The sequence below is a fragment of the Myxocyprinus asiaticus genome, chromosome 7, assembly GCF_019703515.2.
Source record: "Myxocyprinus asiaticus isolate MX2 ecotype Aquarium Trade chromosome 7, UBuf_Myxa_2, whole genome shotgun sequence".
In the NCBI taxonomy this organism is placed as follows: Eukaryota; Metazoa; Chordata; class Actinopteri; order Cypriniformes; family Catostomidae; genus Myxocyprinus; species Myxocyprinus asiaticus.
The window spans coordinates 692,386-718,997 of NC_059350.1; the positions used below are offsets into that span (position 1 = coordinate 692,386).

At 39.0% G+C, this 26,612-nt stretch overlaps 2 protein-coding genes across 2 annotated transcripts; one reads left to right on the forward strand and one right to left on the reverse strand.

Annotated features, from left to right (window-relative positions):
* Positions 1–16,900: 16,900 nt before the first annotated feature.
* On the reverse strand, positions 16,901–23,085 carry pin1 (peptidylprolyl cis/trans isomerase, NIMA-interacting 1). Its single transcript, XM_051703763.1, has 4 exons — positions 22,761–23,085; positions 17,721–17,918; positions 17,520–17,630; positions 16,901–17,435 (listed from the first exon to the last, which is right to left on the reverse strand). The coding sequence occupies exons 1-4, from the start codon at positions 22,816–22,818 to the stop codon at positions 17,326–17,328; spliced, it is 477 nt and encodes a 158-aa protein (XP_051559723.1). The 5' UTR covers positions 22,819–23,085; the 3' UTR covers positions 16,901–17,325.
* Positions 23,086–23,689: 604 nt separating this feature from the next.
* On the forward strand, positions 23,690–26,584 carry ubl5 (ubiquitin like 5). The gene is made up of 5 exons (XM_051703765.1): positions 23,690–23,796; positions 24,122–24,179; positions 24,316–24,399; positions 24,521–24,558; positions 26,406–26,584. Exons 2-5 carry the CDS (start codon positions 24,124–24,126, stop codon positions 26,447–26,449), a joined length of 222 nt encoding a protein of 73 aa, XP_051559725.1. The 5' UTR covers positions 23,690–23,796; positions 24,122–24,123; the 3' UTR covers positions 26,450–26,584.
* The last annotated feature ends 28 nt before the right edge of the window (positions 26,585–26,612 follow it).

A 26,612-nucleotide genomic window follows, 5' to 3' on the forward strand; every position in this document is an offset into this window, starting at 1 on the left:
TGATAGAGGACGATTTCAACAATATAATTCATCTTCCAGCATGTACGCACACAGGAAAGTTCTTGTCTTGTTCTTGAGACAGATAATATTATAACTCTACTGTGATTATATTTATTAGTAGAGTTTGATTCAGTGTGTGTTACCTGTTTAGTGTGCATCAGTTGGGTTGGATGTGCAATTGATCTCCCTCAGACATGTACCACACCTCATTATATCTGTTCAACAGCTTCAGAGGACTAACACACACACACACACACACACGAATATTGTGTAAAATTAAATAGTAACACACATATGAACATATAAAAACATACGCTTGAGATCAGTGATTTTATTAATCTTTCGACTACTAATGTTGCCCATTTCATTTTCATAATGTGACATATTTCCGAGAGATATGGCAGATTAAACACAACAACAAAAAAATTACGTAAACAAACTTTTTTCTTTAAAATATATTAGTGAAATTATTGAGAAAAATGTTAAAATATTAAATTAAAAATTATAAGTAAATTTAATTTAAAAAACATTAAATACATAAAAAATAGCATCTTTTATCTCTTATAAGCTATTTATTTACATTCTGAAAGGGGTGTGGAAACTTCTATGGACTATATAGTTTTTTCACAATTTAATTGTTTAATTGTTAATTGTGCTTTTTTTAATGTACAGATTCCATGTAGCCTATCCTATCCATATAATTTCATACTGCATGTGTAATTATGAGTAGACTTGTCATGTCAGGTACACATTAACACAAAATTCACAACGTTGGGACCTAAAATTCAAAATTCAACCCCCACATCTCAACATATAAGTGCTTGTACTATGTAAAAAGTATCTGTCTGAATGTGACATTGATTTACCTTCATGCTCATGGGGAAATGAACATGAACTGTGACAGAAAAATACTCACTTACAATACCAAAGACAATAGCGAGAAGGAAAATGAGTACATTAAATTTAATTAGAAAAAAATCAGTGAGCCTACCAGCTGAAACCGGGACACAATTACATTATTTAGAGAATTGTCGGGACACTGGGACGCACCTCTTAAAGATGGGACGTACCTCTTAAAGATGGGACGTCTGGTCACCCTACTTAAACGCAATAGGAAAACAATCCCTCATACAGCATTTAATGCCATGACCTTATGAAATTTAAGACTTGTTGCTCTGATTTAAGACCTTTTTAAGGCCTTATTTTGTGGAAGGGCGAATGAAGACTTTAAGACCCGTGGAAACCCTGATATAAGATTCATATTAGTATATTATAACATATATTATGTTATATTGTAAATTGCTACAGATTAAGGGAATTTTGTGGATTTTGCATTTGAATTTTTGACAGTTGGAGTTTTAATTCACAAACATTCCGTTGGACCAATCTGAACATTCTACCAATGTAAGTCTGTAGGATTTTTCCCATTTGTGATTGTCCGCTGTGTGAAAACTGTAAGTCCGATCAGTTAGAAAAGATAGAGCACATTATTCCATAACAGTCTGAAGGTCTGTACCAATTTTGGTGGATGTAGCTTGAAAGCTCTAGGAGTTAGTGTTAGAAATGTTGGTGTCGGTTTAGCGATTTTGAAAAAAAACAAAGTTTGTAGAATAACAGTATATTGATGTTATCAAGCTAACATAATAATAGTGTGAATACAGAATCTCCCCCAACAGTGCTGGTGGCCAAACACACCAACATTAAACTGAACACCACAGTCCTACAGACAGACAGAATATTCTATCGTACAGACACTAGTGCATATTGACATAGTGCTGGTTGAATCCCATTTCTGACTCCTCAACACAGATACAGAATACTTTGCCACATTATTAGAATAATGTTTAACTGTTTAAATAGGGGAATAGTTAAAAAGCCTAGTTGTTGATCACTTATCAGAATATTGGGGTGTGAAAATAAGATATCTGCATTAACCTTTTCACATCCAAATGTTTTTTATATCTCAATGGCCCTAAAATAATCATGTAACAAAACACTCTAAAGTTTAATGTTGAGAATTGTGCTATGCAGTGTCCTTGAGTAAAAGACCAGAATAGAAACTCAACACACACCTTAAAGTTTCTTCTTAAACCCGAAACATCCTCCATTTATCATTTAACATTCCTGACATAAATTAGCTATAATTTACACTGGTGGCCAAAGGTTTGGAATAATGTACAGATTTTGCTGTTTCGGAAGGAAATTGGTACTTTAATTCACCAAAGTGGCATTCAACTGATCAACTGGACATTACTGATGTAAAAAACAGCACCATCACTATTTGAAAAAAGTCATTTATGATCAAATCTAGACAGCAGCCATCACTCCAACACCTTATCCTTGAGTAATCATGATAAATTGATCATTTGCTACTAGAAAATCACTTGCCATTATATCAAAGATATTTGGTTCATTAAATGAATCTTAACGTTGTCTTTGTGTTTGTTTTTGAGTTGCCACAGTATGCAATAGACTGGCATGTCTTAAGGTCAATATTAGGCCAAAAATGGCAAAACAGCTTTCTCTAGAAACTCATCAGTCAGTCGTTGTTTTGAGGAGTGAAGGCTATATAATGCTTGAAATGGCCAAAAAACTGAAGATTTCATACAAAGGTGTACACTACAGTCTTCAAAGACAAAGGACAACTGACTCTAACAAGGACAGAAAGAGATGTGGAAGACCAGATGTACAACTAAACAAGAGCATCAGTACATCAGAGTCTCTAGTTTGAGAAATAGACGCCTCACATGTCCTCCGCTGACAGCTTCATTGAATTCTACCCGCTCAACACCAGTTTCATGTACAACAGTAAAGAGAAGACTCAGGGGTGCAGGCCTTATGGGAAGAATTGCAAAGAAAAAGCCACTTTTGAAACAGAAAAACAAAAAGAAAAGGTTCGAGTGGGCAAAGAAACACAGACATTGGACAACAGATAATTGGAAAAGAGTGTTCTGGATCTTAACCCCATTGAGCATTTGTGGGATCAGCTAGACTGTAAGGTGCGTGAGAAGTGCCCGACAAGACAGACACATCTATGGCAAGTGTTACAGGAAGTGTGGGGTGAAATGTCACCTGAGTATCTGGACAAACTGACAGCTAGAATAACAAGGATCTGCAAAGCTGTCATTGCTGCACGTGGAGGATTTTTTGATGAGAATTCTTTGAAGTAGTTTAAGAAGTTCTGAACATTTATTTCAAACTGTAATAGTAATTTTTCACATTATTAATGTCCTGACTATACATTGTGATCAGTTGAATAACACTTTGGTGAATAGAAGTACCAATTTCTTTCCATAAGAGCAAAATCTGTACATTATTCCAAACTTTTGGCCGCCAGTGTGTATGAGCTTTCTGTTTCCTAATGCAGTCTCACCTTCAGCGATTTGTTGCTTAAAATAAATGCATTTTAATCTCAAAGATTGTTAAACCCATCTCCACCACAATCAAATCAATCACAAAACTTTCACATTTTACGCACGTCTCACAAAACTGTAGATTTTGCTGCCTAACTCTTAAAATTCCTAAACAACTCTCAGTAGCTATTTAAATTATTTTATATATTAGAAATACCTGCAGTGTATTTAAAATGTACTTACATCGTGGCTGGATTGATCCGGGCGGATCTCTCATCAGCACTGGAGCGCGTTCACGAGCGCGTTCACATTAAGTATTAGCCGATTTAACTGTCGCCAAGTGACAAAATTCAACGCTGCCATTAAAATTTTCGTCCGCTTTCAGTAAAGACAGCTTCTTTGACAAAAGCGACCTAGTCTTTCGCTAGCAGCAGAAACACGCTTTTACAGTGGTTTGTCCTTTTATGACAGAGCAGATGGAGTCCTCGGAATAATCTTACTAAGTAGAACCAAATAAAGCATGCTTTTCCAGAGGACAAACACAAAATAATATCAGAATGAAGTTTTATTTGTTGCTTGACTGCTCTTACAAAACAATGACTATGGTTACCATAGTTTCCAGCTAAATGACCATTCTTACTACAATTAATTTCTACAATAAAACTGTGGAGCCACCACCATCATCAAAGAAAATTAAACGAAATAACAAAAAGATGCTGTAAAACTTTACAGTAGTAACAATTACTGAAGTAACTATGGTTAACCATGTTGAATTATCATAAACAGTGTCAGACGTCTCGGGAACGTTTGACTCCACATTCAGGACGTTAACATACATGAATCTGTGTAAAACACACATTAAAGAATGACAATGTACTTACAACACAACATCTGTCAGAGGCAGAAGAAATAATGCATTTCGTGTTTGGTTCTCTGATTTCGTTCAGAAGAACTTTTGCCAAATCTTCTGCGTAATTAATATCCATGTCACGTCAACCACTCTGTTTTACTGTTTATTCTGTTCCTGTGCAAAGTACATTTGGATAGTTTTTCTGGCACTGCAAGGGTCGTCATTGGGATCCAATGTCAAGAAAACAAAAACATTAATTACAAACAAAAACATCAAGTCGAATATATCAGCATCAGTTTCAGCTGCTTCGGTTAAATAATAAAGATGTAAGCAATTAAAAGAAGAATAAAATCAAACAAATCAAATGCTCCAAACACATGCAGTAAAATGATTGTAAATCTTTGGAATGAAAGAATAAATGAGTGCACAAAACAATGAGACTACATCATTACTGTAAACCAAAACGAAGAGATTCAATCTGTGGCAAACCTTCCACGTGTCCTCATGAGTCAATTTTATTTTCTATTCCGTCTTATTCACTTGCATAGTGAGGCTGTGGTTCCCATGGTAACAACCTCAGGGAAGGGGAGGAGTTTAAGAGTCCAGGCTCCTCCCTTTCCGATGTCATCCTCACAACTCTCTCTGTCGCTCTCGGCCGTTAGACGTATTCTTCATCTTCTGGATGCCCTGACTCTGTTATTCTGTGTACAGAGAGACGGAATATCACACACTGAACATTTCTGAGACAGAAAGTGAGACAGAAAGTGAGACACACTTACACTTCATCCATCTTTAGGTCCTCCTCGACCTAAGGCAGCTGGAGATATGGGTTATTTGATGCAGGACGAAACTTAAATCCCGTCAAGACGAAGATCAGTGTAGAAACCTCCACTAAAAACTGCAAACACAGAATTTAATATAATTTTGAATCGTTCCTCAAATATTTTATCCCGGTGCATGGACAGAAGTTGAAATATTGTCTGCAAGTTTGCACAGACCTCTTGACACCACTGCCACTGGAACGGCACGGTGATCTTCAGCATGATAGCAATGATCTGTGTGAGTAGATAAACACACGATCTGACAACAGAGAGAAAGTTTCGCTTGCTTTAGTAGTAATAGCATTAATTTATCATTTTTAGCCAAATATTTTGACTAAAGGCCGAAACATACTCTACGCAACTGCATGAATGCAGATGCGTGCGCATGATCACCACATTGCAAATGCGCGGTCTGGATATTGCGTTACTGTGGCGGTAACAAACCTCCGTACTGCAATATATAGGGGGCAATATATAGGGATGCTGCATGGATTTTAAAAGACTTGAACAAATAAAATGAGTACGGTATGTCCATACCAGATCATATTAAAATAGTATTTTAGAGGACGACCGATATTGGATTTTGCTGATACAATAATGTATTGGAAGGAAGGTGATAACTAATAAATAAATAGGCCGATACGAACATGTTTAAAATGTTCTTAGCATTTTCTTACTGTGATGGGTACAGACAAAGAGGCAACAAGAAACCAAATTTCCAATAATAACCAAAAAATAATAAAAAAAAAAAATACAATAAAATGAAGATTTGGTGCATAACATGGGACTTTTTAACTATAAACAAGCCGAAAATACACCTGGGACTCTTATTTTGACATGTCTGTACTCCCAGTTGCACACATAAACAGATAAAGAAAAGAAAATATGCACTCTTACAATCATCTTCAACTTATTCCCCTATACACACTGTATAATAAACAAAAATAAGCAGTAATTTACTGATTTTGAACCGCTGTGAAACCGCTGGAAACACTGTATCATGAGCTCTCTGCATGATTGTGAATGTGCAACAGTGCCGCATCTTCACTTTAAAGCATGCATCGCATACAGACTATAGATTTATTTAATTATCACAGCCTTTTACAGTTTAATAATTACACTCGGCCATATCACAATCCTGTTTTTCTGTCCCTACATTTAAGACCTTTTTAAATGATAAATGATGAATTTTGGTGACATTAACTGACTAGCTCAGCAATATTCTCTTCAAACTGTTGCTCCGCCATGACAGTAGTTGACTTGAAAGAGAAAGCTCACCGTAGAAGTGGACAGTTCACACGAATCTCGCTTTAGCGCCCCTTGTGGAAACGTTGAGAATGCAACATGTTATAAATTGCGGTCCAATACATTTTGGACCACAACAACGCATAAATTCAAGCTTGCATACACCAAAAAAAACAAACAAAAAAAAACATTCGCTGGCTCAGCAACTATAATGTACGAAAATAAGTCGCGAAATCGCTTATTCTCAGAAACGTACATGTTTGTAAAAAATGTCTTAATTTGAATTAATGTGTACAGCACAAAATATCAATTATAAGGTGAACTTGGAGTGATACATAAAGTAAATTAATAATTGTTAGTTCCTTAAATTTCTTTGGCATTAAAATCAATAAACTTAAGATTTTAAGTTCTACTAACTCAAATGATCAAGTACAAAACTAAAGTTGTGGGAAATCCCCATAAGCCCTTCTGCTTGAATAATTTAAGCATGTTTGTTTGGTCAAAAGGAACTTATTGGGTCATTTAAATTCATAGAGAGCTCTTGTTAGTATTATTGATGTTGTTTTACTGTAATTAGTTTTGTGTAAACTCACCATTAGAGTCATTAGTGTTCCCTTTGGTGAACAGTTCTGTTCAGTACATGTCATTATTTCACACGCATGTGAATGTACATAGCTGAAGTGTAGCTTTATGTGCACTTCTTTGGGTAATTAAGTGTAATGACTGAACTCATTATTTTATTTTGAGCCAATTAAATTAAGTAGAAACAATAATATATGTTAATTCTTATTCATGTGACATACCTTATGTGAATGAATGAATGAACTGATACATTTTATAGTCATGCTGATATAAAATGACCAGAAGTTGAATTTACTTTAAAAAATGTGATGCAAAAATGCTATATATATATTTTAAATAAATCCAACACGTGACATTTTTTTCAGTACTAGAAGCGTCTGCGTTCACATATTTGTGTAGAATGTGTTTCGGCTTTTAGTATTATACTAAATAAAGACAAAATAAAAGAGTAAGTAACGAGTTAAATTGATCGAGTACAATTTAAATATAAGTAAATATAAAGATTAAATGTCTCACCATGATGCAATAATGTCTAAAGAGCTTCAGTTTCATTGCAGCTAAACAAACAAACACACATTATGTGTTAGAAATAAACACACACATTTTAATTTTAGCCAAAGAATAATTTTGAAGCATAATTAAAACACGCCTTTTCCGTCTGTGTTGACACCTCCTTCAGATGATGAATGGACCTGTTAAACACAGAATCATAAAATGACTTCAAAGAGATATTAACAAATAAACAGTCTCACACAAACACATCCATATTTAAACACGCACCAGACGACAGGGAAGAGAACGGCGCCGCAGCAGATGAGATCAACCAGGAAGAGGATGATTACATTAGCCAGAACCTGCACAATCAATCAATCAATCAATCACTGACACAACAACACACAAACACACACCTGCAGAGGAATGACAATCATGAAGATGATCTTCTCTTTATTTGACAGGATGTATTTAAAAGGAGAAACCCATTCTAATGAGAGCCAGAGTGATGAGCAGAAGAGCGCCCTTTAACCTGACAGAAACAGACAGACTGATACACTGATATATTGATGGAAAGAAATGAATACTACATTTGGTCATTCAATTAATATATATATATAATAATATCATCTGATTGTATTATATCTAAAATATTTTCTTCTTTAAATAGCTTCAATGTAGTTAGCTATGTTTTGTTAGTAGCTTGTAGTGTAGCTAACTAATTTTTTGTGGGTCCAGACCAGAGGCGTAACTACAGGGAGGGCAGGGTGGGCAGCCGCCCTAGGGCCCGAGGTAAGAGGGGGCCCACAACAGTCGACCCAAAGGAGCCATAAAAATGACTGCGGGCCCGACAGGTGACAATAAATGACCCAGACTCCCCAAGGAGTGGGCCGACAGGTTCTTTGCACTGGGGCCCGTAAGATCCAAGTTACGCCACTGGTCCAGACTGTTAGCTACAGTTTGTAAACATTATTTCTGGAGATTAATGTCATCAATGAAAGCTCCTCTTCTCCGCAGGTGTCTCTTTGGCCCACCACAACACACAGAAGTTCTCTACTTTTGACAAGGACCAAGACGCCTCAGGTAGTAACTGTGCCAAAACGTATCTTGGGGCATTTTGGTACGGAAGCTGTCACAATGCAAACCCCAATGGTGTGTACTGATGGGGAGAAGATGGCACCCATTTTGCCATTGGAGCTGTTTGGTACACCTGGAAGAGCAATTTTGCTGTTGGTTTGAAATCAATCAGTATGAAGATCAGAAGTGTGTCATAGGCTATTGTAGAAACATTACAGTGTTTTTCAGTCTCAGACATTTTACATTGTTATTGTTCTATGGCAAATGTTCAAGGTTTTACTTTCTTCTCAACTGGAACTAAATCAACTGTGAGTAAATCAATGATTGTTTTTTTGTTGGTTTTGTTCAGCTCTTTTTATTTACTATTAAAATGAATCAACACTTTATTTAATCTTCAATAAACTCCTGCATTGAAAGCATTATATCTAGTATGCAGATGTGTTTATCTCCACAACAGACATTACAAACACTAATTGAGGAATTATTGCAAACTGTGCTTAAATAGAATGTACATTAAGATTAACACTAACACACACATCTGTCTTTTTCTTTTGCAAATAAAACTTTACATGATATTTTAAAGAAACAAAACATACAGACACAAAAAAGGTTTATCAGTGGGCAGTGCAATGTAAGAAAGAAAATATTTGTTCCAAAAATCTGAATCGCAAAATTAATCAGTTCTGGCCAGTAGTGCTCAGTCACCTACAAAACAGTTCCATGTACTACCATGTGTTGTTTTTTTTTTTTTTTTACATGAATTTCATTATCATGGTATACACTGATGAGCCAAAAAATTATGACCACCTGCCTAATATCCTGTTTGTCCTCCGCATGCCGCCAAAACAGCACTGACCCACCGTGGCATGAACTGCATGATTTGGCAGCAGATCCTTCAAGTCCTGTAAGTTGCGAGGTGGAGCCACCGTGGATCTGACTGGTTGGTCCAGCACATCCCACAGATGCTCAATTGGATTGAGATCTGGGGAATTTGGAGGCTACGGCAACACCTTGAACTCTTCATCATGTTCCTCAAACCATTCCTGAACAATGTGTGCAGTGTGGCAGGATGCATTATCCTGCTGAAAGAGAACACTGCCATCAGGGAATACCACTGCCATGAAGGGGTGTACCTGTTCTGTAATGATGTTTAGGTAGGTGGCACATGTCAAATTGACGTCCAAATGAATGGCCGGACCCAGGGTTTCCCAGCAGAACATTGCCCAGAGCATCACACTCCCTCCACCAGCTTGTCGTCTTCTCACAGTGCATCCTGGTGCCATCACTTCCCCAGATAAACGCTGCACACGTACATGGCCGTCCATGTGATGTAAAAGAAAACAGAACTCATCTGACCAGGTGACCTTCTTCCACTGCTCCGAGGTTCATTTCCGATGCTTGCGTGCCCATTGTAGGTGCTTTCGACGGTGGACAAGGGTCATCATGGGGACACTGAACAGTCTGCAGCTACGCAGCCCCAAACGCAGCAAGGCGTGATGCACTGTGTGTTGTGACACATTCCTCCTGTAACCATCATTAATATTTTCTGTAACTAGTGCCACAGTAGACCTTCTGTCGGTTCGGACCAGATGGGATAGCCTTCATTGCCTTTGCACATCGATAAGCCTTGGGCATCACTGACCTTATCATTTGATATTTACCCAGAATTGTGAGTTCCCTATCTGTCACTCACTCGACGTTGTGTCGATGTAGTGACACTAGGGGTCACTCTTGGGAGCCCGAGACACCTCTGGTCTTTGATAAAAGGCCAATGAAAATTGGCGAGTGGTATTTGCATGCCAGTCCCCAGGACATACGGGTATAAAAGGAGCTGGTATGCAACCACTCATTCAGATTTTCTCTTCGGAGCCGAACGGTCATGCTCACTGGGCTGAATTCCCACGACTGTTATTCACCTCTGCTGGATCTGACGGCGCATTTCAGCGGCTTCTCCCTCCTCTGCACTGGTGCACTGCAGAGAATGCCCCTGGGCGCATCGGCAGAAATATGAGTATATTTCTCTAAAAGCTCAGACATCTGGGTGACGCTTGGAGTAGAGCCGCTGCTCCTCCGCGTTGAAAGGAGCCAGTTGAGATGGTTTGGTCATCTGCTGAGGATGCCTGCTGGATGCCTTCTTAGGGAGGTGTTCCGGGCATGTCCAACTGGGAAGAGACCCGGGGCAGACCCAGAGAGCAATGGGAGTTCATCCTTCTCTGGCAAATAGTGAAAGTTAAATACATTCTTAAAACTAAAGTATGTACAGTCATTTCTGTGCCACTAGTGCCAACAAATGGAACTGCAAAAATAAACATTGTATTTAAACAGATTTTCCGAATACACCTTCAAACTGCCATTGGTTGTACAAACAGATAGTCCCGCCCCCAATTTACACCATCGTTTGCGTCAATGTAGTTGTGTCGGGCTGAATGGGTCACTCCAACAAACAAGAGTAATTTTTATAGCACCACAGAGACACAGTGTTGGGAATGAACCTACAAATGGGTTACTTGTTGTCTCTGATTATTAAGATGAGATTCTAGAAAATATTTTACATTAAAAAAATGACACTAATCAGCTGTAAATAGTCCACAAAAAATTGGACCAACTGATTACTGTCCTAACAATGGCACACTAATGACAGTTGGTATTTCATCATTATTGCACAGTACAAGAATGAGTCAATTGATAAAATATGGTTTTCATTGCAGATGGTGTCATACTGATAAATGTTTGGTTGAAAAAACTGGATGTGTGAGTCACTCAACAACTGAACACAAGTTACGGAATAGTGAACAATTATATGTTTGGCCAAAAGTGTGGCAGTATCATGCTTTGGTAACAAGAAAACAAAAAAGTAGAATGAGAAATTGATGGATCGAACAAGAGGACTAATTGCACTTAAGTCCACAAGAGCTCAGGGATTTTATAAGGAACACAACTGATCTTTCAATTGGTCAAACAGCTTAACAAAATGCAAACTTGAGTGACTTTATACTAAAAGAAAGACATTGGTACACTAGGGTTATTCAATCACATTAAAGTCCCCTGATGTATCATCATGGGTCCTTATTTCATGTCTTTGCTGTTTGTTTCTAAAGGTGAAGATTCTGTTTTGGAAATAAACATCTGCATTTAGACATAGTCCTCTCATGCGGGAGTTTATTGAAAATGCATGACGTTTTAAATAATTTGAACCAAAAACTATTAATTTACTCCATGACACAGTTCAGAGGAAAGGAAACCCTTAACCATGAACATTTGGCATGTAATGCCAGCAATTTCAGTTGTTTGCTCCTTTGAAACACTGCTTGGCCTAAGACACACGTCTGATCTTCATAGTGATCTACTTCATAGTGAAAGAGTGACTGTTTGTCCAGTAATACCAACCATCTCCAATGGCATAATGGGGGTTGCCATCAAGTGCCACCAACAGTTTTTCCACTCAATCAGATTTTCCTTGTATCTTCATCAGAGCTTGGTAATTATCATAGCCACCATGTCCTGAGCATACTTTTTCACTCCATACATTTATGGCCACCTACAATACTTCGATTTTCAACTTTTCATTGTCTACCATACGCCTTTCTGCCATTGTGAGCAGAATGTGATTGTAAGGGAGTTCTAGGGAAAGGAGCAGGCAAGAACCGGCTTGAAAATATAAATGATAGTTTAATGAACAACTTAACCAAAACACACAGACATAACCACTCACAGGGCAGCTGCCTGTAATTCTCTCTTTCTCTCGAACTGTCGTCCCCGGCCGCCCTTATCCCTCGTGTGCCCCATCAGGCTGATTGGGGACCGGGCGTGCGTCATTCCAGCCCGGCCCCGCCCTCCTCGGCGCTACACTCCTCCCGGCGTTGCCTCAGGCCGGGGAGTCCCCGGCATGACGTACATCCGCCCTTCCTCTTCGTGGGGGGGGGGTGCCTTGCGCCCCGACTGCCGGCGGTCATCCCCGCCTTCCTCGACCTGGGAGGAGACAGGAGGGGAAAAACAACAACAACAAAAACAAAATAGGCGAGGGAAAGGCCAACACGAAGCAACAGAGAGAGAGAAAAAAAAAATCACTCACCAGTTCTCTGATGCGCCGTCACGTGGTCCTCGATCACTCCTCCACCCTCTCAGGCGGACGGCAGCCGCTCCTCCCTGGGCGGACTGGAGTCAGACCTCTGGCCCCCAGCGGACAGAACGCCCCTCCGCGTTCCCGGCGACCCGTGGGGACACTCCTCTGCCCCTGGCAGTGGCTCCATCGCTCCAGGCGGTCGGGGAGTCCAGTCCACTCGCCTCGTGGATGGCGGCCATTCCCTGCGTCCGGGTGGTCGGGCTACTCCGTCCCCCAGCGGATGGCAGCGGCACTCCCCTGGGTGGACGGCAGTGTCGAGGACTCTGCGACGGGCATCCCTCCTCCTTCCCGGGTTTCTGCACCAGTGTAAGGGGGTTCTAGGGAAAGGAGGAGGCGAGAACCGGCTTGAAAATATAAATAATAGTTTAATGAACAACTTAACCAAAAACACACAAACATAACCACACACAGGGCAGCTGCCTGTAATTCTCTCTCTCTCGAACTGTCGTCCCCGGCCGCCTTTATCCCTCGTGTGCCCCATCAGGCTGACTGGGGACCAGGCGTGCGTCATTCCAGCCCGGCCCCGCCCTCCTCGTCTCTACAGTGATGTTTTTCCACTTCTACTCCAACAATGTTTGTCCGAACTTCTTTAAAACGGGTGCAGATCATCTTCAGTCCAATCCTTATGAAAATGATAAAATGGATTCTTGGTGTTAAACACTGTTCTCCAGAAACACTCTGATTAAATTGTAGTGAAATTTGATATGCTTGACTATAAGCATCTCTGTTTTGAGTGTCACTGTCATACATCATACCAGTTACTCTCTTCTATCACACACTGCTGTCTTGTCCCACAACTAGTGGAGTCTGTTGAAGTATGATTGAGTACATGGGGCAATACTCTTTTTTTATATTAGGGTGTACTGATGCATAAACTTTAAATGGGTTTCATCTTAAAAGTATAAATACAAACAGATGGCAGATTTTGCAAATGGAACAACTGATGACTGTGCTGAAGTTTGCAAAGTATCAACAGTCGGTATTTCAACATTATTGCTTAGTGCACGAATGACTCAAATGACCAAACATGGCTTTCATCATTACAGTTTCATACTGATAATGGTTTGGTTGAAAAAAAAAGAAAAGTAATTGTGAATGTTACATGTATGTATACTGGGGTAGAATTTGTCTGTATGTTTTCTCTTCCTTTCTCGCACTCTCTCTACTATCACCTTCTTAGACATCCATCGTTAGTTGCCTGAGTGACGTCATCACTCTGCCCCCTCCAATCAGCACAGACCACACCACTATAAAAGAGTGTGTTCAGACAAGCTCGAGAGCAGAGCTCCGATCTTTACTCATTTGCTGTTCGATGCACTTGTTGTACCAGACATTCTGTTCGCTACCTTGTGCTTGTTAAAGGAATAGTTCACCCAAAAATGAAAATTTGCTGATAATTTAAGTGCAGCTGGAGGACTGGTTTGTGACAATAGATTTGAAGGACGCTTATTTCCATATTCAGATTGCGCCAAAAGACAGGTGCCTTCTCACTTTCACAAAATGCATGGATGTGGCTTTGACACACTTGAGGCTTCAGGGCAGCCGTGTTTTGAATTATCTCGATGATTGGTTGGTGCTAGCCCACTCGGAGACTTTGGTTGCCCTTCATCGAGATGTCATTCTCAGCCATCTGAGCAGTCTAGGGCTGTGTGTAAACCTAGACAAGAGTGTCATGTTGCCAAGGCAACAGATCTAGGGGTGGAGCTAGATTCGCGGCTGTCTCCAGCTCGTGATCTGTCATTCTGCCGGTATCTAATGGTGTTCAAAAGTGGGACACGTTCTCCCTTTGAGAACCCCTGGGCATGTTGCATGTGAGACCTTTTCAGTGCTGGATGAACTCCATTATGGGACTTCAACCACTGACGCATGCGCTCCGTCTCTTCAAAGTGACGCATGGGTGCAACTGAACGCTATTACCATGGAAACAGACCCGACTTCTGATGTCGGGCGTCCTGTTGGACAGGTGTCCCCGCACGGTTATAATGACAGACACCTCCTTCATGAGTTGGGGCGCTGTATTCGGGGTCATCCAGCCTATGGGGTTTGGACGGGCCAGCGGCAATATTGGCACATAAACTGTCTGGAGATGTTCACGGTGCTGCTGGCGTTAAAGATTTTCCTTGGTCAGGTGGCTGAGGCGGTCACATTTTTTATTCCAAATTTATATTCCTATGGTAAATGTGTTTTCATCTTAGTTTTTGTGCATCTTCTTATCGAATAACAAATACAGTATATCCACCTAAAGTGAGCGTATAAATGTTTTATGTGCATTTTGGCATTTCCATCCATCATTTTTATGCAATATCCCAAAATTCTACTTACCTATTCTGTGCTGAAATATCTTCTGTTCATGTTTCTGGATTTCTGTCATTTAGAAAGTGTAAATATGGTGTGCTAACGTACTTACCATTCAGTAAACATTTGACAGTGCTATAAATAAGAAGTGATTAGGATTCAACAGTGTAGCTCTGTTAAACACTTAGCATCACAGGAACTCAGTTAAGACAGGTAAAAATCTATTCACAGTGGTAAAATCTTTGACGGGAATGACAATGAGGCTGTGTTGTCTCTTCAGTGGGCTGTACTGCAGTTTAAAGTGTTTCTGGATCGTTCCACGGACAAGACTTTGAAAAAACATCTTTACACGAACATTTAGAAGACAAAAAACTCCAGACAACATGAGTTGTGGAAAATCAGATGTGATCCAGGAGCTTTTTACTGCTTTATAACATGCATGCTATTGAAGAGATGGCAAGTCTGTCCCTTATAGCTATGTTTTAATTCCCATTAATATATATATAAACATATATACAACAGTTAGTTCCGGTCCTTGAATCTGATTGGACGAGAGACGTTCCATGAGTACTGATATCACAGTACATCAGCACTCTGATGCTTCACTGTGTGCATCACTCCTCTTGTGTTCATGCTGTTCTAAACTAAAGTGTAAGAGTAGTGCAGATGTGTTAAGAGCTATCTGTCTATTCACGTGTAATTTTATGACATTACATATTTTAGCCAGCAGGTGGCGGCAAAAGACCATTTATGTGTGTAATATGGGCTCATATTTTTGATTGTGATGTGAAGTCAGCATCAGTCAGTGTTTTCATTCATCAGCACTACATGATCGCTCGGATTACTACTACACTACTAAAGCTGGGAAATAGCTTTAAATGGCTTTAAACTAACAACTTCAGCATTAAAGCTCATCACAGCTGAGAGACACAACAGACTGATTAATTACTCAAACTCAAGGCACTTACCTCTTACTGGACTTTCCACATTGGAGAGGACAAAATGGAGGAGATTACAGTTTCTATAGTGAAAGACTCTTGCGCACCGGCTACCACGAAACAGGGAGGAATATCCCTGCTTGAACGGCTATTTTTCCACTGAGAAAATAGGATGCATTTCACCAAAATGACTTTATCTTCAGAAAGCTGACTAACAGACTACATCATCTCTGCTTGGTAGTGGCAAAAGGTGATGATGCACTCCATCTCTCCCTTTCTCACACACACACATATCCTTGTTTCTCCAGTAACTTGTTAGAAACAGCCCGAGCCATAATACTGGTTCTAAAGTGAAATTTTTTATTTACTAATGAAGGCTTGGATGCATCATTGGTTTGAACCAGCAACAGCAGATTCTGATCCTTCACGTAAGAATGTAATTCCATGCACAAATGCACTTTTATGACCATACTCAGTTTTTCCTATTTTGTTTTTTTATTTACTTGTTCATTGAACTGTTGTATATAAGTAATCACACACTCGCAATCATGCTATATGGCCATATCACACTCTTGCTCGTATGATATTGCTTAAATAAATATATATACAGTATATATATATATATATATACTTAACACTAAACACTTAAATCACGTATATTGCATTTAGCACAATCCAAAATAATTAAAGCAGATTTTTTATTTAACAACTTGTTGCTCTAAATTTGGGCATACTTGACATTAATTTACAACTTTCGACCAACAGATGGTGCCGTCGAAATGCTCTTACTGTCAGTGCATGGTCACAAATGCAGAGTCTGGAATGGCATACTACCATACTACTCTTACTACTTCTGCATTGAAATGTAAGGGTAGTATGCCATTCCAAACTCAGCTACATATATTAAATGATCACTTTTCATTTTAATATAAAAGCCAAAAAACACAGCCTTACTTCCAACATGGCTTCTTCGCTGTCAACTTCAATGGTGCTATACAGGAAAATGGTTTGGAATATTTAAGTGAGAGACCTTTAAACCTGATGAAAAATGTGCCAACTAAACATACAGTAGATCTTGATAGAACACCGCAACACCTTCTTGTTTTCACATAAAGACGGGAACATTTTTCTTTAGTGATACGGTTATTTTTATTGGTCATGTTTTTTCTTGGAGATCTGACATATGATCATTTGCTGTCCTTTATATGAAGCAGAATGGATGAAGGAATGTAGCAGGATACTAGATGCAGTCACTAAGTCACTATTAAAGGAACAATTCCCCCAATAAATGAAAATTGACATTTTTTTGGGGGTGAACTATTCCTTTAAGGAACAATTGATGAAAGTATTAGAAGGGAACTGTAATGTTTAAGATTATGCAAACACTGGAGGGATTTAATGTGCAGTTTTGACAAGGCTGCCTTACAGTGGCAACTTTATTACAAGGAAAACAACTGTGTGTGTGTGTGTGTGTGTGTGTGTGTGTGTGTGTGTGGGTTATTTGTGGGAATAAATGACTGAAAGCATGATGGATGGGTGTTCTGATTGGTTATCCCGTTCGTAGGATGATGTGAACGCCAGAATCAGTGAACACCGGGCCGCTCATGTCGCCAACCTTCAGTGCAAACGAGACGTCTTCAAACGGCTTCTGCATTTGACCTGATACACAGACAGATTAAAAACATTGGATATAATTCTGTATATTCCAGACCCACCTGAACATCTTTTCGATTATGAACTTACCTCTGCCAAACACGCCCAGATCTCCTCCGTTGCGCGCTGAGCTGCAGTCACTGAACTGAGATGCCAAACTCTCAAACTCTTCTTCGCCAGATTTGATCTGATCTATGTACTCTAAACACACACACAAACACAGGTTTATACACACATGTCCTTCACACAGCACGTGTACACTAACACGGATTTAACACTCTCTGTTCTTACTGTGAATGAGCTGCAGTGCCTCGTCTTTGCTGCGTGTGATGTTCTCCTCTCTCCAGGACGACGGCCGGCGCGACTGGTTGTGTTTGACCAGCAGGTGAGAGCAGCGAACTTTCTCCACCTCCCCGACATCAGTATCCGATCCGCTCGGCCTCTCCCACTGACTCGCGTTAGTCATGTGATTAAAGTAATACACTCTACCTGAGACACAGAGAGATCGACGGGCACATTTACACCTGATATATGATGCAGTTAAACTACTGAACTATGGCAACATACAGGATCAAAGTCCATTCATCCAGACATCACTGTCTCAATATTTAGTTTTTGAATCATTTTCTTTACTGGTGAAAGATAAACGCCAAAAATATTCAAAGCCATGGATCAATATTTACTGAGTAATCCATTCTTTTGTAAAGGGGCATCAAATTTACGGCAATGATATTGGAGCGAAACAACAGGTAAAAACATACCCTTAGAAAAGTGGCAGCATCATGATTTTATTTTTACACAGAGATTGGTAGATCCATTACTAAAACCAGTTGACTTCAGCACCTCTTGTTGCATTATATGCCAATGGTGCGAGTCCAAAAATGGGGAAAAAACACTTTTTTGTGTTGTTTTTCCAAAGTTGGAGTGTCTATAACTTCAGAAGTATTAAAGATCTTAATATACTTTTAAATTCTGGTTCAGAATTAACTTTTCTTTTTTTCATTTTTAAGGCTCTGTATGGTTAAATCTCAGAGGTATGGGGCTCTAAAGATGCTAATAAAACCTCCAAAATGCACATTACAAACTTGTACGCTCGTTTGAGGTGGATTCATTTTTTATTTGATAAGAAGAAATGCGCATAAACTATGATTGAAACACATTTACCAAATAAACTGCTATCATTTAAATAGGAATACAAGATGCGCATAAAGTCATGTGACTGAATTATTAATTCATAAATGGACTAACCAGTGGACCAATCATTGCATCTCAAATGTTTCTCTGGTCTGCGTAGAGTTTGCAAAGAAAATAAGTCAAATACAAACTTGAACTGTGCGGAAGAGCAGGATCATTGACACTTTTGTAAAATATCTTATAGATCCGCACGTCAAAAGAATAGTGATTCCAGAACTGTGTGACGCGCTGTTGCTTCCAGACACGAGACAAGTTCTTTACAATGTTTTGTCTGTGCTCTAAACCAAGAGTATTTTATTAATAAAATGGTCACGGTGGCTACGATTTCTCCAGAAGTGACGATTTTGTTCTTTTGAACTCATGGGATGGAAATATGGCTACATTCGCAAATTCTTTTCGTGATATTCTAATTTTTGTCAAATTAAATTCACAACTTGGATGAAAACAAAGAAATTGTGTCTCTATCTGTGAATTGTTATATTTGAGCAAATTTCAATGGTTAAAAAGCAATTGTTTTTTAAATAAATTTGCTTTTCTTGTCAAAAAACAAAAACAAAGGCCCAAATTACAAATAATCTTTAAACTAGAAATGTACCTTTATTTAATTACATAAAAATGAGTTCAAACACCACAGATGCTAAAATTCTATTGATTTTCTTATTCTTTTCTGTCTGGACTTCAGACAGTAAATCGTAAAGATTTGATGGGATAAACCCAAATCCCACCACTACTTAGCCATCTGACACTAGGTGGCGCCATCATTAACACGTTTATGTTTTCGCGAATAACTCTGGACATAAATGGGAGATCGAAGCCAGTGTTATTTTGCAGTACTCCCTTTTACTCCGATAAAAAAATAAAAAATCCATTATTACATTTCCACAACTTAAGACAAATATGGATTACAGCAATCAGAAGAGAGAAAGTTTGATGATTGTTTTCAATGCCAAATTTGAATAAGTATGCTAAATTACTCTGCTAAATTAAAACAGAAATACATCATAGAACTCTGTAAAACAGGTCCATTAATATACATAAATTAAACAAAAACAAAGCGTTCGATTTTGTAACGGACCATAATCAAAATGATAGGATAGCTGTTCGCATCTTTAGATATTTAGATGCTCAAGTGTTTAGATGTGTAGATGTTAAAATATTAAAATCTTTACAGATTCAGATCTTTATATGTAGAGATTCAGTTCATTTGTTCACATGCAGATATCATCACTCCGGTTCGGTTCAACATCTAGCAGTCAGTTCTGTTTAATAACGGTTCTGTTCGCTCTGGTTCGGTTCAACATCAGCAGTCAGTTCTGTTTAATAACGGTTCTGTTCGCTCTGGTTCGGTTTAACATCAGCAGTCAGTTCTGTTTAATAACGGTTCTGTTCGCTCTGGTTCAGTTTAACAACAGCAGTCGGTTCTGTTTAATACGGCTGCGCCGGTTCGTCAGTTCGAAGGTCTGTCGCCTGGTTCGGTTCAACATCAGCAGTCAGTTCTGTTTAATAACGGTTCTGTTCGCTCTGGTTCGGTTCAACATAAGCAGTCAGTTCTGTTTAATAACAGTTCTGTTCGCTCTGGTTCAGTTTAACATCAGCAGTCAGTTCTGTTTAATAACGGTTCTGTTCGCTCTGGTTCGGTTCAACATCAGCAGTCAGTTCTGTTTAATAACGGTTCTGTTCGCTCTGGTTCGGTTCAACATAAGCAGACAGTTCTATTTAATAACGGTTCTGTTCGCTCTGGTTCGGTTCAACATCAGCAGTCAGTTCTGTTTAATAACGGTTCTGTTCGCTCTGGTTCAGTTTAACAACAGCAGTCAGTTCTGTTTAATAACGGTTCTGTTCGCTCTGGTTTGGTTTGACATCAGCAGTCAGTTCTGTTTAATAACGGTTCTGTTCGCTCTGGTTCGGTTCAACATAAGCAGTCAGTTCTGTTTAATAACGGTTCTGTTCGCTCTGGTTTGGTTTGACATCAGCAGTCAGTTCTGTTTAATAACGGTTCTGTTAAACATCAGCAGTCGGTCATGTTTAATAACGGTTCTGTTCGCTCTGGTTCGGTTCAACATAAGCAGTCAGTTCTGTTTAATAACGGTTCTGTTCGCTCTGGTTCGGTTCAACATCAGCAGTCAGTTCTGTTTAATAACGGTTCTGTTCGCTCTGGTTCGGTTCAACATCAGCAGTCAGTTCTGTTTAATAACGGTTCTGTTCGCTCTGGTTCAGTTTAACAACAGCAGTCAGTTCTGTTTAATAACGGTTCTGTTCGCTCTGGTTTGGTTTGACATCAGCAGTCAGTTCTGTTTAATAACGGTTCTGTTTGCTCTGGTTTGGTTTAACATCAGCAGTCAGTTCTGTTTAATAACGGTTCTGTTCGCTCTGGTTTGGTTTAACATCAGCAGTCAGTTCTGTTTAATAACGGTTCTGTTAAACATCAGCAGTCAGTTCTGTTTAATAACGGTTCTGTTCGCTCTGGTTCGGTTCAACATCAGCAGTCAGTTCTGTTTAATAACGGTTCTGTTCGCTCTGGTTCGGTTCAACATAAGCAGACAGTTCTATTTAATAACGGTTCTGTTCGCTCTGGTTCGGTTCAACATCAGCAGTCAGTTCTGTTTAATAACGGTTCTGTTCGCTCTGGTTCAGTTTAACAACAGCAGTCAGTTCTGTTTAATAACGGTTCTGTTCGCTCTGGTTTGGTTTGACATCAGCAGTCAGTTCTGTTTAATAACGGTTCTGTTTGCTCTGGTTTGGTTTAACATCAGCAGTCAGTTCTGTTTAATAACGGTTCTGTTCGCTCTGGTTTGGTTTAACATCAGCAGTCAGTTCTGTTTAATAACGGTTCTGTTAAACATCAGCAGTCGGTCATGTTTAATAACGGTTCTGTTCGCTCTGGTTCGGTTCAACATCAGCAGTCAGTTCTGTTTAATAACGGTTCTGTTCGCTCTGGTTCGGTTCAACATCAGCAGTCAGTTCTGTTTAATAACGGTTCTGTTCGCTCTGGTTCGGTTCAACAACAGCAGTCGGTTCTGTTTAATAACGGTTCTGTTCGCTCTGGTTCGGTTCAACATCAGCAGTCAGTTCTGTTTAATAACGGTTCTGTTCGCGCTGGTTCAGTTTAACATCAGCAGACAGTTCTGTTTAATAACGGTTCTGTTCACGCTGGTTCAGTTTAACATAAGCAGTCAGTTCTGTTTAATAATGGTTCTGTTCGCTCTGGTTCGGTTCAACATAAGCAGTCAGTTCTGTTTAATAACGGTTCTGTTCCCGCTGGTTCAGTTTAACATCAGCAGACAGTTCTGTTTAATAACGGTTCTGTTCACGCTGGTTCAGTTTAACATCAGCAGTCAGTTCTGTTTAATAACGGTTCTGTTCGTGCTGGTTCAGTTTAACATCAGCAGACAGTTCTGTTTAATAACGGTTCTGTTCACGCTGGTTCAGTTTAACATCAGCAGTCAGTTCTGTTTAATAACGGTTCTGTTCGCTCTGGTTCAGTTTAACATCTACAGTCAGTTCTGTTTACTAACGGTTCTGTTCGCTCTGGTTCAGTTTAACATCAGCAGTCAGTTCTGTTTACTAACGGTTCTGTTCGCTCTGGTTCGGTTTAACATCAGCAGTCAGTTCTGTTTACTAACGGTTCTGTTCGCTCTGGTTCGGTTTAACATCAGCAGTCAGTTCTGTTTACTAACGGTTCTGTTCGCTCTGGTTCGGTTTAACATCAGCAGTCAGTTCTGTTTAATAACGGTTCTGTTCGCTCTGGTTCAGTTTAACATCTACAGTCAGTTCTGTTTAATAACGGTTCTGTTCGCTCTGGTTCAGTTTAACATCTACAGTCAGTTCTGTTTAATAACGGTTCTGTTCGCTCTGGTTCGGTTCAACATCAGCAGTCAGTTCTGTTTAATAACGGTTCTGTTCGCTCTGGTTCAGTTTAACATCAGCAGTCAGTTCTGTTTAATAACGGTTCTGTTCGCTCTGGTTCGGTTTAACATCAGCAGTCAGTTCTGTTTAATAACGGTTCTGTTCGCGCTGGTTCGGATGTTTTCGGCGGTTCGGTGTCGGTTAGCCATTTAGCACGTGCATCTGCTCATACGCAGTCAAACACACTCTCTGTTCTGGGTCTAAATGCGATACCGGGCCGCAGTTACTCACCCGAGCTCCGGCTCATTCGTTTCTCCCATCCGGAGGGCAGCTTCTCGTCGTCGGACATGATTTGTGATCGGTGTCGGTTCGGCTGAATGCGGGTCTGTTCTGATCTGATGTGTCACTGCAGTGACCGACAGAATGCGCAGCGCGCGTGGGTTCAAATCTCAAGACGTTGTTTGTCTTATTGACGACAATTGAACAAATTAAAATATAGTCATTTAAATATTTTGATTCTAAGAATTGATGTGCAACAAGCAAATTGAAATACGCCCTGTCATTCTCTACAAAATTATTTGAAGAGTATACATCACCCCGTCATCACAATCTACTGTGATGGGTCCATCCAAAACAGCGCTGACAAATGGAACAGTTAACACGTGACAGTGCCGTCTTTTTTTATTATTAATAGTTATACATATACAAGATGCATACACACAAAAAATGTGGGGGGGGAACATAAATAAATAAAAAATAGATTTGTAATTCATGACAGGGGTAAAATTTAAAATTAAAACTACAATAAATGAAAGAGAAGAAATGCCTCATGAGTGCCAAATTGCCTTATTCAACCTTATTCAAAAACGGTTCAAAATGTGGCGTGGACAGCTCCGTTAAGCAGCGTTATTTACAACTAAATAATAATAATAATAATAAAATAAATGATAAAAAAAAAAATCTATAAAGAATAAAAATTATGAATCAGAAATTAAATTGGAAATACGCAGTGGATATCCAAATATACAAAAATCTACATAAACGGTTTCTTTGCTGGGGACATAAAAAAGGACCAAAAAGAAAAGAAAAGTGTTTTGACCAAAAAAGAGTCTCAAATTAAATTTTACGACGGCTCTGAATCACGACACTTGAAATCGGTGATGGTGACCTCCTCTAACTATTCTACGTGTAACACTATTGGACAAATCTTCTGTCAATCAAACCTCCGCGAATCTGATTGGTCGAATGTGAGCGGATGTTTTTTCCACAGCGCTCGTTTACAGGAAACGTGTCTGATCATCTGCGTGAACAAAACGACAAAAAACAGGTGAAAACCATCACATTTATTATCATTTACACACTGAATCTTATTTAAATAGCATTATAAAAAGTGTGAGACCTGTGTGTGTGTTTATATGAAATCCAGCGTTTGTAAACGTTATATATGCTTTTGGAGAGTTCAAACCATAAAACATAATTTATATTACAATAAAAATTATAATAACATAGAATAGCGAAGTGAGTAAGAATTGACTATTTTCAAGCATACCAATAATGCCAAAGACAAAGCTCATCGTTGAGATTGCTGGTAATATAAACAGATCTTGAATAAATAATCATGATAATTGTTGTCATGTTTGTGTTTGTTTCAGACATGATTGAGGTGGTGTGTAACGATCGACTGGGGAAGAAGGTTCGAGTCAAATGCAAGTATCCTTTAAAACCCTGAGATCATATAAACCCTACAGTATTGATCAAATCCTTCCTCTTGGTGGCAGCAGGTGAGATGTGTTGTTGTTGTTGTTGTTGTTGTTGTTGTGTATTGGTCTTAACTGTATGTGTGTAGTCAGGAGGACACAATAGGAGACTTGAAGAAGTTGATCGCTGCTCAGACCGGCACACGGTGGGACAAGATCGTGCTGAAGAAATGGTGAGAGTCTATAACACATATAATGCTGAACGGGTCATTAGTTCATGTACATTCAGATGTGAATATCAGAATAACTAATTATAAATATAATGTTTAATCTGAGAATGTGATGTTTGTGCAGGTACACCATATTTAAAGATCACGTGTCACTGGGAGACTGTATCCTTTACCAACAAGTACCAGTGTTAAAGGAGTATTCAGGGTGAAATACAACTTAAGGGTGAAATTAAATGATTTTCTCATGCAATAGTTGCATCACGGAACCGTTATGTTATTTTTGTGCAGATTTCAAGTGATGATAATTAGAGGTCGACCGATTTTGCCGATAACTAAGGTGGTGGAAAAGGCCGATAATCGATTAATCGATTTTTCAGAAAGATCATAATCAGGTCAGAATGAATCACTCAAGTTCGGTTTAACATCTACAGTCAGTCGGTTTAATGCTGCCTTCACGTGCTATCGGAATTATCGTAAATACGAGTTTCCCACACGGAAGTTGCACATGAACGACCCCTCAAGTCGTAATTACGACTGGGAAACTCTGAGATAATTTTGATACCCTAGTTTCTGAGATGAGGAGTCTTAAACTGTCAACATGTTGCAGGAGAGTACGGTTTCTGGAGTGAATGAACAGTAGTGATGGGTCGTTCATGAACGATCATTTTGAATGAATCTTTTATGTGACTCAGAAGAATGAGTAGTCTCAGAGAGCGATTCGTTCATTTTGTGTTGGCCGCGCACTTACGTGCAAACCGCATAGGCGCAGTACAAGAAACAGAAAGATTAGTTCACCTTTCAACTCTTTTGGTCCGAGTCGTTCGTTCTTTTGTCACGTGACAGCCGTATACGCTATGCACCTTCGGCTGTCATGTGACAAAAGAATGAACGACTCGGACAAGAAGATTCCAGAGGTGAACTAATCATACTGTTTCTCATTATTTGTCCTTGGCTGCATTATAACTTTTTCCTTATTGGGACTATAATCAAAATTTGCGTAAGTAGACTTGTTGGGGGAGATTTGGCTATTGAAAATGTAAAATTTTAATTTAATTCTGCTCAAATGAATGAAATGACTTGAATAAAGATTCGTTCATTTTGCTGAACGAGACTCAAAGATCCGATCATCCCATCAGTAATGAACAGGTTTTATTACAGTTTGGGTCATATTCGTGTTCATCAGCAACTATTTCATGCATTTTGTACATTTTTACACCATGAAAATTGTAGCTTGTTTTTGACTGCAATTCCATTATCATCAGCAAGCTAACTGAGTGATATGTGTTATGCTGTCAAAATAAAAGTTATTTAAAAAATATGTATGAACGAACCTGGCGTCATCCATGTTTCCTGTTCTTTACGACAACAAAGCACTTGAACACGACGTACTCGTAATTACCATTTCAGGATAATACCTCTAATAATAATAACCAGCTAATAAAGTAAACCTGGTTATTATTATTATTATTATTATTATTATTATTAGAGGTAGACGATATATCGGTTTTACAGATTAATCGGTACCGATAGTTAATTCTTGGAACAATCGGTTATCGGCAAAAATTCTGTCGATAGTTGGCAATAGTTTTATCATTTCAAAATTAGAGTCCCCGGTGTGTTTCAGGCTTGTTTATATTTAAAAGTCCTGCGTTATGCACCAAATCTTCATTTTATTTATTTTGGATTCTTTGTCTGTGCCTGCCATAGTTAATAGAGAATTAGTTTTTGACATCTATAAATCGATTAATTTGTTATCAGCCTTTTCAACCACCTTAGTTATCGGTGTCGGAGAAATCCACTATCGGTCGACTTCTAGTCATTCCATGAGTTAATATATTGGATATAACATCACACAGTGAGGGTTGGTAAGTGCCCCATATTTAACATGTATTTAACTGAGAAAAGTTGACATTGTCTGTGGAACTCAACAGCATGTTACGGATGTAAAGTCTTCGTTTAGAGATTCAGCAAACTGCTCAATGTGTTTGATCCTTGAGTCTGAGTTTCAGATGAAATCCACGACGGCATGAACCTCGAACTCTACTACCAATAGAAAACACACACACACACACTGCAACAGACTGTACATCACACACATTTTGTCGAATGTTGGTGTTAACATGCATCAAGGCATCAGAATTGAATTGTTTTGATATTATTTGGAAATAAAGCTCACATTTATATGTGCTCCAGTCTTTGTGTTGTTAAATACAAAA